Source organism: Prunus mume, linkage group LG4, assembly GCF_029339155.1.
Source record: "Prunus mume cultivar Tortuosa linkage group LG4, ASM2933915v1, whole genome shotgun sequence".
NCBI classification, from domain to species: domain Eukaryota; kingdom Viridiplantae; phylum Streptophyta; class Magnoliopsida; order Rosales; family Rosaceae; genus Prunus; species Prunus mume.
The window spans coordinates 12,011,443-12,022,524 of record NC_142701.1 but is presented as its reverse complement, the minus strand read 5'-3'; the positions used below and the strand labels follow the sequence as shown (position 1 = coordinate 12,022,524).

At 34.5% G+C, this 11,082-nt stretch overlaps 2 protein-coding genes across 4 annotated transcripts; both read left to right on the top strand.

Moving 5' to 3' along the window:
• Positions 1-4,496: 4,496 nt before the first annotated feature.
• LOC103327818 (acid phosphatase 1-like) lies at positions 4,497-7,399 on the top strand. Of its 3 annotated transcripts, none has more exons than XM_008230182.2 (3): positions 4,497-4,922; positions 5,319-5,528; positions 5,609-5,929. In XM_008230182.2, the coding sequence occupies exons 1-3, from the start codon at positions 4,513-4,515 to the stop codon at positions 5,784-5,786; spliced, it is 798 nt and encodes a 265-aa protein (XP_008228404.2). In that variant the 5' UTR covers positions 4,497-4,512; the 3' UTR covers positions 5,787-5,929. The 3 variants fall into 3 exon arrangements, with proteins under 3 accessions (XP_008228404.2, XP_088907039.1, XP_088907040.1); XM_089050913.1 differs by lacking the exon at positions 5,609-5,929 and adding an exon at positions 7,058-7,365 and having other exon boundaries at positions 4,502-4,922; XM_089050914.1 differs by lacking the exons at positions 5,319-5,528; positions 5,609-5,929 and adding exons at positions 6,717-6,926; positions 7,058-7,399 and having other exon boundaries at positions 4,504-4,922.
• A 686-nt stretch (positions 7,400-8,085) lies between these two features.
• LOC103327819 (profilin) lies at positions 8,086-10,615 on the top strand. Its single transcript, XM_089050916.1, has 3 exons — positions 8,086-8,319; positions 8,787-8,923; positions 10,455-10,615. The coding sequence occupies exons 1-3, from the start codon at positions 8,197-8,199 to the stop codon at positions 10,588-10,590; spliced, it is 396 nt and encodes a 131-aa protein (XP_088907042.1). The 5' UTR covers positions 8,086-8,196; the 3' UTR covers positions 10,591-10,615.
• The last annotated feature ends 467 nt before the right edge of the window (positions 10,616-11,082 follow it).

Here is an 11,082-nt window from a genome sequence, read left to right as displayed (position 1 = left end):
CCCATGATACACTTGTGTATGTTAGTTTCTCGTCACCCCCTTTCTAACTTCGACAACAACAAAAATATTAATTAAATTTATTTACTTTTTATATGTCCCACATGGAAAATCATGAATCTGCCATTACCTGTAGCCATGGGCGGAACTAGGTAGAGGGCTACAATGGGCTCTAGCCCAGATAGCCTTTTATAAAATTAAAATATATTACATATAGTTTAATGTTATTCATCACATAAAAACTTAGTAGCTCACTCAAATGTAGTTTTGTAACTCACTGTCCACTCAATTTTTGTGGGTATATAATCATGTTATATTTAATTTGTTTGCTCAATTAATAAAATAATCTCTTAATAAACACATGATTTTAACTCTCAACCTTTTACTATTTATCCCAATCTGTACTTTAATATATTTCTAGAAAAACTATAGAAACAGTAAGTACCCAAACAAAAATTGGTCCTTAGATTTTAAGCTATAACAACTTTAACTAGCCCACCCATTGAAAAATTCCTAGTTCCGCCCTTGCCTGTAAGCCATGCTTCCTTCCGATACGACGTGGCATTAAAAGTAAAAAGATATTTTTATCTAGATCAATTTTGGATTGACTGATCAAAACATGAGGTCAATATCATCCCATTGTACGAAAAATAGAAAGAGAAAAACGTGGGTTTAAAGATCGATGCAGGCTTCTCCTTGTCGGTGGGTTTACAGATTTTGGTCGATCAATTTGGATTGGCAAGTAATTAAGACACATGGCTAGATAATTTCATTTACTGTCTCTCTGGCAATAATATTTCTTCAACATGAAAATCATAGTTTGTCACAAAAACAAAAGTTCCCTTACTTTAAACACCAAGATTTTATTTATATTAAGGCTCTAAGTAAGGCATTGTTCATCACCATTTCTAGTTGTGTGGCCTTGCTTTTGTTTTGCTGTCTTCCATAGACATGATAGGACCCCAACAAAGAAATAAAGCAACAACTTGCATGTGTAGTGTACGAATCAAGTACTTTTTTGTTAATTGTTTTGCTCGTTTCTTCATACATTTTGATATGTTGATCGTCATGTTTCTCGGGGGGCAGGCAACCTCTTACAAAAATAAAAATGGCACAGCAATTGAAACTATCTTTTGTGAATCTAAAAATATCCCGTGAATGTTGCAAATCTGACGGTACGAAAATTATATTGACATTTTCTAGACTCTAATATAAGTTGAGAATTAGTGTGTGAATATTTTTTATTGGAAGTTTTGGCGCAACACATTCAGTCCTGGATTTTCGAAGCATATCTTGATCGATATGAGAAACTTGATTTCAGGTAAATCATGACATAATCATGCATTCACAATAGAATTCCTAGTTGAAGTTATTTTCAATGCCATTTTGATTTAAGTTAAAATATTAGCGTTTCCTACAATGACGTGCCCAGTGCTCATCTCCTAATTAACTTATTTTAAGAGATTGTTTCACCATAAAAGAGTGGTTGTTTGGCGTCATCACTTAGAGTCCATATTGAATCAAAACTGATATTCATAATTGAATAGTATTTGTGGTCTCTTGAACTCCTGTTATGATGTCTTTCACTAGAGTCCATATTGGATTAAATTTGATAGTCATAATTGAAGAGTGTTTGTGGACTCTTGTGTTTCCGTTTGACTAGGGAAAGTGAATTTTGAATAAAAGAAGTGTGTCTCTCTTTTGACAAATACAACTTTTGACATTTGTGTTGAGCATATAGAGTTTTTAAGAAAAAGCTGTTGTGCATATCTTTGAAATAAGTCATCAAGTGCTCTTGTTTTTAGTTGGTGATTTATAAAATACTTTCATCATTTATATTGCATTCATATGCATGTTCTGTTATGCCAATGGCGGAACCATGAATTTTTCAATAGGCGGGCTAACTAAAGTTATTAGCTTAAAATTTAACGATTTTTTTTTGGTACTTCCAATTTCTATAGTCTTTCTAGAAATAAAAGTAAATATGAAATCATATAAATCAAGCTAGTTCATAGCTCTATAGACTAATTTTCAATAAGTTTTAACATAAACGAAATAGGGTTTAAGACCATAGTGGATTGAACATCTAAGGCTTTTTACCTAGATTGACCTTAGGTTACTTCATGCATTCATATCATACATGAAAAGTTGTTTTACGTAAAAATATTGACTAAGTATGAAAAATCGGTTTTCGGAATAATCATTTTCTCAAGATAATTTTTGGCTGTTTTTATTCCTCACACATCAAATAAGAAGACTTGTTTTACGGGATTTTAGTATGAAGTATATATTGACTTAATGAGCCATCATTTTTAGCCTAAATCGTATTTTGCATTAAAACTGATTTTTCATATTTTGATTTTGTGGGAATTTGATTTTCTAGTATTTTTATTTGAATCCAAATGGAGGGTATTTCCTTATTTACATTGTAAACTTAAGTAAATGGAGTAAAATAAAAATAAATAAAAGTAAAATGACAAAGACATTTACTTAAATGTTGAAAATGGAAATAAGGTAAGTTAAATATATAGGTTATATATTTTTTTTTCTTAAAAGACCACTCTAGGCCATAGCCCACTGTAGCCCTTAGTGTGGTTCCGCCCATGTGTGACGCATACGGTTGAGGAAACCAAGACCGTGGTGGCGTTTATCCTCAGTCGAGCTTGAAGCAATCGTGATCAATATTGCGTTCAACACAAGGAGTATCGAAGATCATCTCGTGACATAAGTTGAGTTACGAAGAAGTTGGTAAACAGTATCTATATTGCGTCTAGGATAAGTGTGTGAGTATTTCTTGTAATCTTCATTCTATAGTGGATTTATTTTGGATTGAGGAGTCCCATGAATTTTCCCCAAAGGTAGGGTTTTACCACGTAAAATAAATATCTACGTGTTCCTTTACTTTAAGCTCTGCACATTTCAGGATTGATAAGCCATATCAATCATGCTTGGAAGTTTATTTTTATTTATTGATAATAATCTTAAATTAGCTTATTCACCCATCTCTAGGCATTTTTAGTTATCCTACATGTAATTTCAAAATGCATTTAGAATCAGACCACGTGCATGGCATGGATTAAAAAAACAAATTTTTTTCTTTTCTTTTTTTGGGTTTAATATTGGAGGCTGAAAGAGTCCTAAAGGAGAACAAGCTCAGCAAACTTCATGTTACATGTGGGTGGTGGTAGGTGTAGGCTGCCCATACAGAATTTCCTAATCCGTATAAGAAGAGGATGCTTTCTCTATATGTGGAGTGGTATGCGTATCTTTCCTTATTCATCTTTTCTTTTGCTGTCACTACTAAAAAAACTCACACTAGATACTGATTTTTATTTGGGGAGTATTTTTGCTCATTATTTTAATCTAAGTTGTACCTTTATCATTATTTTTAATATTTGACACGTATATATTGACATAATCACGATTTCATAAATACGAAATAAAGAGTTAACTATGATTATGTTAATAAACACGTATCAAATGTTGAGAAAGATGATGATGATACACATTGGGACAACTTAAGAGACAAATTAGTGCAATCTTAACTTCCATATTCGTGGTTGTTCTCTAAATAATTTACTACTCTTTAAACTCTTGTTCCTCGTGGTTAATTTAAAAATGAATTAAAGAATTATTTACACTTTTATGCTTTTCGACAAGTTTATGCTACCTAATAAAGTGATGGCATTTTGCATTAATTTAGTAGTAAAAGCATATACCAATTATTACCAAAAATAGAATATACTAAGCAAGAACAATATATTATTCACTACTGGTGCAAATAATTGTCTTCGAATTATCTTCAAATATTTAAGTTTTATTATCAGTGGCACGTTGTGCATATAGTCTACAGACATATCATTGCATTATTCTATTTATTTATTAATATATGCACGTTTTGCCTTTTGTTGAGTCTCTGTGATCAGATGGTGTCACCTTTGTGTGTGTGTGTGTCTGTGGTTCTTACATGACTTGGTCAAAAGAAAAACAAAAAAGCATGAATATTGTAACATTAATGTGAATAATGTGAAGCATTTCTTTACATATATCCAGATAAGCTCTCCCGCCCCCCAACAAAAAGATATTATAGAAAAGAAAAAAAAAAGAGCCAGCTAGTTAGCTAGGTAAACTTTAAACTTAAGCAACGCAGAAAAACTGGCTTAAAACGTAAATAATACTGTTTTGTTATCTTTGATGAATAATGCTATAATATGTGAAAATGTTATTTCATGTGTCATTGCATTATTGACAAATAATAGCAAAAAGTGCTAGTGTTTCTTTAAGAAATGAGCATACTTTAAAGATAAAACTCAAGTGGTACATCGTAAAAAGAATATATTCCAGCTCATAAAGAGTGATTTTACAGTTCAATTTGTGCATTTTTTTTTGGCACCATATATACAACTAGGGCCACCCAAGTAATTATCCTACAAACCTAGGGTCATTTAGCTTTAGTAGAGCCTATTTAAAGAAGACAAATTGTCAATTCAAATCAACAAAGTTTCCTCTCAAACAATGTCATACATCATGGAAATATTGCCAGTAGCACTAGTCTTCTTCCTGGCCACAATTGTATCAACCACCCAAGGTTATGAGCCAGTTCTAACCCACCATATCCATCTCCTCACGCCAAAAACCGGTGGAGCCAGAGGCAGCGTCCCCGGCTTGTCTTGCCTGAGTTGGCGGTTGGCGGTGGAAACTAACAACATTATTAACTGGAAGACAGTTCCAGCAGAATGTGAAGGATATGTAGGGCACTACATGCTTGGCCACCAGTACAGAAAAGACTCAAAAGTGGTCACTAATGGGGCTTGGCTCTATGCTAAGAGTCTCAATCTTACAAAGGATGGCAAGAATGTGTGGGTGTTTGATATTGATGAAACTACACTCTCTAATCTACCTTATTATGCTGTTAATGGATTTGGGTAAGTTCTAAATTAAGTCAGTTGATTAATGAATAATGCATTGTGTAGATTAGCAAAACCACCAGCTCTGGCACTCTAAATTATATAGAATATACTTTATTTCTATTTATAAATAAACCCAATTCTGGTTCACATAGAAATGCCTTCATTATTTTTATTGCAAAGCAATGCCTCATTGGACAGAACATAATATATTTTATTAATATTGTATTAGCATAAGAAATCATTAAGTACCTTTCTCTCCCTCACTGTGCATGTTTTTTTTTATCATTAGCTTCATAATAATGCTTTTTTTTAGTACAAGCGATTGGGGGTTTACACAAATACTCATTGGAGTGTCTAGGGGGTTTCGAATCTCTACCCACACCACTTACACTTATTATTTGAAAATTTCAGGACTGAGTTATACAATTCCACTTCATTTAATGAATGGGTCTTAAAAGGCACAGCCCCAGCTTTGCCTGAGAGTCTCAAGCTCTACCAAAAGCTTTTGACACTTGGAGTCAAGGTTGTGTTCTTAACAGGAAGAGGAGAAGATCAAAGAAATGTCACAACCGCCAATCTCAAAAATGTCGGATATCACACTTGGGAGAAGCTTATACTAAAGTAAGAATCTATATTCCCAAATTACCCCTTACACTTTAGGGTTTTGTAATTGTTTTAGTGACATTATTTTTGGTTTGCAGGGGGTCTGCTTATACTGGGAAGACATCGTATGTGTATAAATCAGCAGAGAGAACTAAACTTGTGAAGAGTGGATTTAGAATAATTGGAAATGCAGGTGATCAGTGGAGCGATATCTTGGGGACAAATGTTGGCAATCGGACCTTCAAGGTGCCTGATCCAATGTATTACATTAGTTGATATATCAGTGTTCTGATTTTTGTTTTGCTTTTGCAAAACACTTGAATCATGTTTGATTAAGGCTTTTTATTGACCAAATAAAAATTGGCAATGTTGTAAGTGCATTTTATCTCGAGTATGGTATAAGGAAAATACTTGGCTCATTCTTTGTAAGTGAGAGATTTTTCAATGTGAACATCACACCGACGCATGTTATCATTCTCTTTAGAAAGAGCCATTGTTCCCTACAAACAAATTACAGTTTAACCCGTGTGAAGAAAATTTTCTTTTTATACTTTTAATTAGCTATATATATGTATGAGACCATATGATTTTATATATATAGGGACAAATAGCTCCTTACAGGGAGGGAGGAATGTTCTTAATTTCGTCATAACCCTTGGACTGTTGAGTTTTAAAATCGTCATAACTTTTTTCTCCTTCAATTTTCTCTCAACAACCAAGCAAGGGCTCTTTGGGCCTCTTTCAGTGAGTTTTTCTTTTCAATTGTTGTGTATATACTTATAAAAATATCCCTAATTGGCACCCTTGAGTTGTAGTCAATTTTTTCCATGGCCCTCCTTACAATATTTTTTCTAGTTTCCACCCCTGAAAACAAACCTCGTTCACTCACCAATAAACAGATGAGCTAAGGAATGGCCAACTACAAGAAGGGTAGACCGGCAAGGGATGATAGCATGAGGTTATTATATTATTTCGAATTATCGCTCTTGAATTTGAATATTTGATTAAATCAAAAACAAAATCGAAAGTTTCTATAAATAAATAAAAATAAAAAATAAAAAAAGCAAAGAAAATCCATTGAGAAATTTTATAAATAAAATATTTCCTGATAATTTATGGATTATTGGAAAATCACATGCATGATGAAGGTTTGTCCTTGTCTTTGGTAGGGTTGAGCCCTTATAGTTTAAAGATGTGAAATTTTAGGACGGAATTATACAATTCCACTGCATTCAATACATGGGTCTTAGAAGGCACAGCCCCAGCTTTGCCTGAGAGTCTCAAGCTCTACAAAAAGCTTTTGAAACTTGGAGTGAAGGTTGTATTCATAACAGGAAGTGGAGAAGATCAAAGAAATGTCACAACCACCAATCTCAAGAACGTCGGATATCACACTTGGGAGAAGCTTGTGCTCAAGTAAGAATCAATATTCCCAAATTAACCCTTACACTTGGGTTATAGTTAACGGTTTAAATTATAACTTTTCGTTTACAGTTGTGGGTTAGATCATTTACTGTTTATATTTTAGTGACATTTTTGGCTTGCAGGGGATCGACTTATTCTGGCAACACATCATATGTGTACAAATCAGCAGAGAGAACTAAGCTTGTGAAGAGTGGATTTAGAATAATTGGGAATATTGGTGATCAATGGAGTGATATCTTAGGGACAAATGTCGGCAATCGGACCTTCAAGTTACCTGATCCAATGTATTACATTAGTTGAATGTCTTCATTAAGGTTTCCTAATGAGCAAATCAAAAACCCAAAATGTAGCAATGCTTTCTGTTTACAGCAAGCTAGCACATAAGTGAATTTTGATTACAGCTAGCTACAATAAGTTAAATTTTATCCGATGTAAGAGCATCTCCAACGTGGGGCTATAAATTTGTAAATTTTGCCGGATTTAGATTGAGATAAGAGAATTCAATCTAACGGTTGAAAATGAGATGAAATTTTATCATGTCGGATCTTGAATTGTGTGCAAATCAAAGATAATAATGGTGTGAGAGGAATTGGGTGCAATTGGTTCATTATATGAATTCACCAACTTTTATTTTCTATTTTTCTTTCTCAATTTATATGATAACAATATGTAGAATGTACGTGTCTGCAAAAGAGTGGTAAATTCATAATACTTTTTATGTACACACGGAAAATGTGAATAGATTCATTTTCCAATGCTAATAATACTGGCCGAGTAATTATGAGAAAATCCTGTCAATTAATGTGAAATTTACTATGTGTGATTAGAATGCAATTCAATGTAATTTGTAAACAATTTAGGAACACAATTCATGTATGTTTTCCTACGAAAGAGAAGAAAACCCAAACTTAACTCACGTGGGTCCCACGTGACCATGAACACAAGCAGAAGTTCTCAATCACCCGTGGTCCTCCTACGTGAGGAGCACTCAATCAATCATGTTCAAATCCAACGGCTGAGATAAGATTAGCGACGCAACACCAACGTGTTATGTTACGCAACGGTCGATTTGGGCCCACCAAATTCCCACCTTCTTTTCTCTTTTGAGTTTTCAGGCATCTCTCTCTGTTCGTGTGTGTATATAAATACCTTTCTCCTTTGAACCAGATATCAGCGAGGGCTCCGACCGTAGACGAAAATTAATAAATTATAGAAAATCAAAGTTAATTGAGAAATTCGACGGTCACGATTGAATCACAAAATGTCGTGGCAGGTTTACGTCGACGATCACTTGATGTGCGACATCGACGGCCACCATCTGGCCTCCGCGGCCATCGTCGGTCACGACGGTAGTGTGTGGGCCCAGAGTTCCGCCTTCCCTAAGGTTTCTTCTCCAACTTTCCCTCTGCGATTATTTTTGTTTCATTTCATTATTAGATCTGTGCAACTTAGGCTCTGTTTGTTTCCTGGGAAAAAAAAAAAAAAAAATTAACGGCGAAGTGAAGTTATTGGATTGCAAATGCAGTTACTTGTAAAACTAATGAATACTAATTTAACCACTTTAGTTCATATTTTGCTGAAATCCTAATCTTTTCAAAGTGATTGATTGATGTGGTTTGTGATTGATATTTTCTAAATGATCTGTGCTCTGCGTGTTGAAATTTTGGTATTTGATCTTTGTTTGGTTGCCGAGAAAATGTTTTCTGTTTTGCTGACAATGTATGATAGAAAGAATTCAGGTGGGTTTTTGCATCATAAGCACATTTTGCGTTCTTCATTTAAGCTGCGGCAGTGTCTAGTCTCTAGTGAGTGATGGAAGAGAGTGAGATTGATTTGCTTGTTTATGTGCAGTTCAAGCCTGAAGAAATTACGGCGATAATGAAAGATTTCGATGAGCCAGGGTCTCTTGCTCCAACTGGATTACATCTTGGTGGCACAAAGTACATGGTTATTCAGGGCGAGGGTGGAGCTGTCATTCGTGGAAAGAAGGTTTCTTTACTTTGCTCCTCTCCTTCATCATATACTAATTGGTTATAATTTGATATCACTGTTTCCATTATTTTTCTTGTAGTGGGGGGTAGGTTTATATCTATATGCTCAGTTTGTTTTGGTGCAATGGAAATTGAGTGTTTCTTTTCGTTTCTCTCTAATGAAAATAAGTTTTCTGAGAATAGTCTCTTTGAAAAGTGTTTTACTTCATTGGGGTTTCAATTCATACTTAACACAAGGTCCGGAAGAGATTTCCGTTATTTGTTTCAGTTTTTAGACTAAGAAAATGCTCATGCGTATCTCAGCCATTCAAATCTAATATAACTGCTAAGAAATGTGAATCAAAGAAAGGCCTTTGTAGAGAACAGTTATATGTATGCATATATAATACCTACTCAAGAGCATATTGTGACATTTCTTATGGAACATCTACTAAATTTCACAATAAGAGTAGAGGAATTCCACAAAAAATCCTATATTTAAAAAATATCATCTCAGGCTTGCATTTCATATATTACAAGTGAGCGTGAAATGTGGACATACTGTACTCAAGTGAAATGTATCTGGCTGTTCAGTATAAATGAATCAATTCACTTGTGAACTGGTTCTTTTTTATGCTAAACTAGTGGGCTACTTGAACTTCACCAGCTGTGCAAAGCTCAAGCTTGATGGGTCTCAGCTTCTTGTTTCTATATATTTTAGTATAATTACATGTCAATGCAGATTTATATAAGTGTATATATGCTATAGATACTAAATATTATACATATATATATGATATAGGCAAGGTACAGTTTGAGCTTGAGTTTACCACGGGTAAAGACTCGATTTGAGTCCTAATAATGGGCATCCTGTACTCAAATGACAGTTTATTCCCATAATTTTTTGAAAGAAAAGGTCTTTTCAAGCCATGATTTGTAAACAGAGGATTTTTAACATGAATGGCTCAAAAAGCATGCGTTGAAGACTGTAAAGCACTTTATGTGCACCCATGTTATAAGTAGTGGGACTCATGGTTGTTCACCTTTTTAACTTTTAAACTTGCTAACTATCAATTTCATTTGTTAAAGTTTCTTCATGTTGCAGTCAACATTCTGCATTCGCAGATGCTGCTTATTATAGGGGTTTAGATAATGGTATGTCCTTGAAGGAATAATAATAGAGCTTCAAGATCAAGAGTCCCACAGGTGGACCACCTTAAATATTCCTCTGTTTTGTATTTAGATTTTCTTTTGGGTTCCTTATTTTAATTAGTTCCTGCTGATTATAGACTCACTTACACGCTAAAGTACGCAAACACATGGTTGCCCAATTGCATATGCTTTGTCTTCTATAAAGTTTTATTACCAACCACCAAACCAGATTTGCACTCAATTCCCTTTTTCATGCGGCCTTATGATGTTGTGGTTGCTGTCTATGCAAAGCGGTTCTGGTCTATATGGGGCCTATATGTTAGTGCCTGACTGGATCTTTAAGAAGGATTGCGTCTTTCAGAGTGTCGTGAAGTTAATTCAATTTGATTTCTTTTGCAGGGCCTAGTGGCATTACTGTGAAGAAAACCGGCCAGGCTCTGGTTTTCGGTATATATGACGAGCCCTTGACTCCGGGACAATGTAATATTATTGTGGAGAGGCTGGGAGACTACCTGATTGACCAGGGGCTGTAGCTCATCTCACCATCATCGTTTTCATATCTTGAAATTCTCTCTTTTTGGGCTTGCATCTACTACCTGCTATTTGGCCATGAACTGGCACTGGTGGTGCTGCTGGGAATAACCATGCGCAGACAGAAGCAGCGACTATTGGTGTTCTAGGATTGTTTCATTTACTTCTCTGATTTCCTTGTTTTCTTAATTGTGAATTTAATCACAGCTGTGTGCTCCTATTGACTGCATTTTTTAAGTTTGAAAAAGCTTGGATTTCATGTTATTGTGATGTTATCATAGGGAACATTTGGAAATTTCGTAAGTTTTCTTTTGTATGCTGGGCCTGGGTGTAATGATCATATATCTGTGTTTATATGTATGGCAACACTCTAATAATCTTAACCGAATGAAAATATGTTATCGGTTCATGAAAATTCAGGATCCTACACTGAAATTAACCTTTTTTTTATTTTTCACCAGCAATTTTTTTTTAGTTGTTTTCTTTTTGTTAGT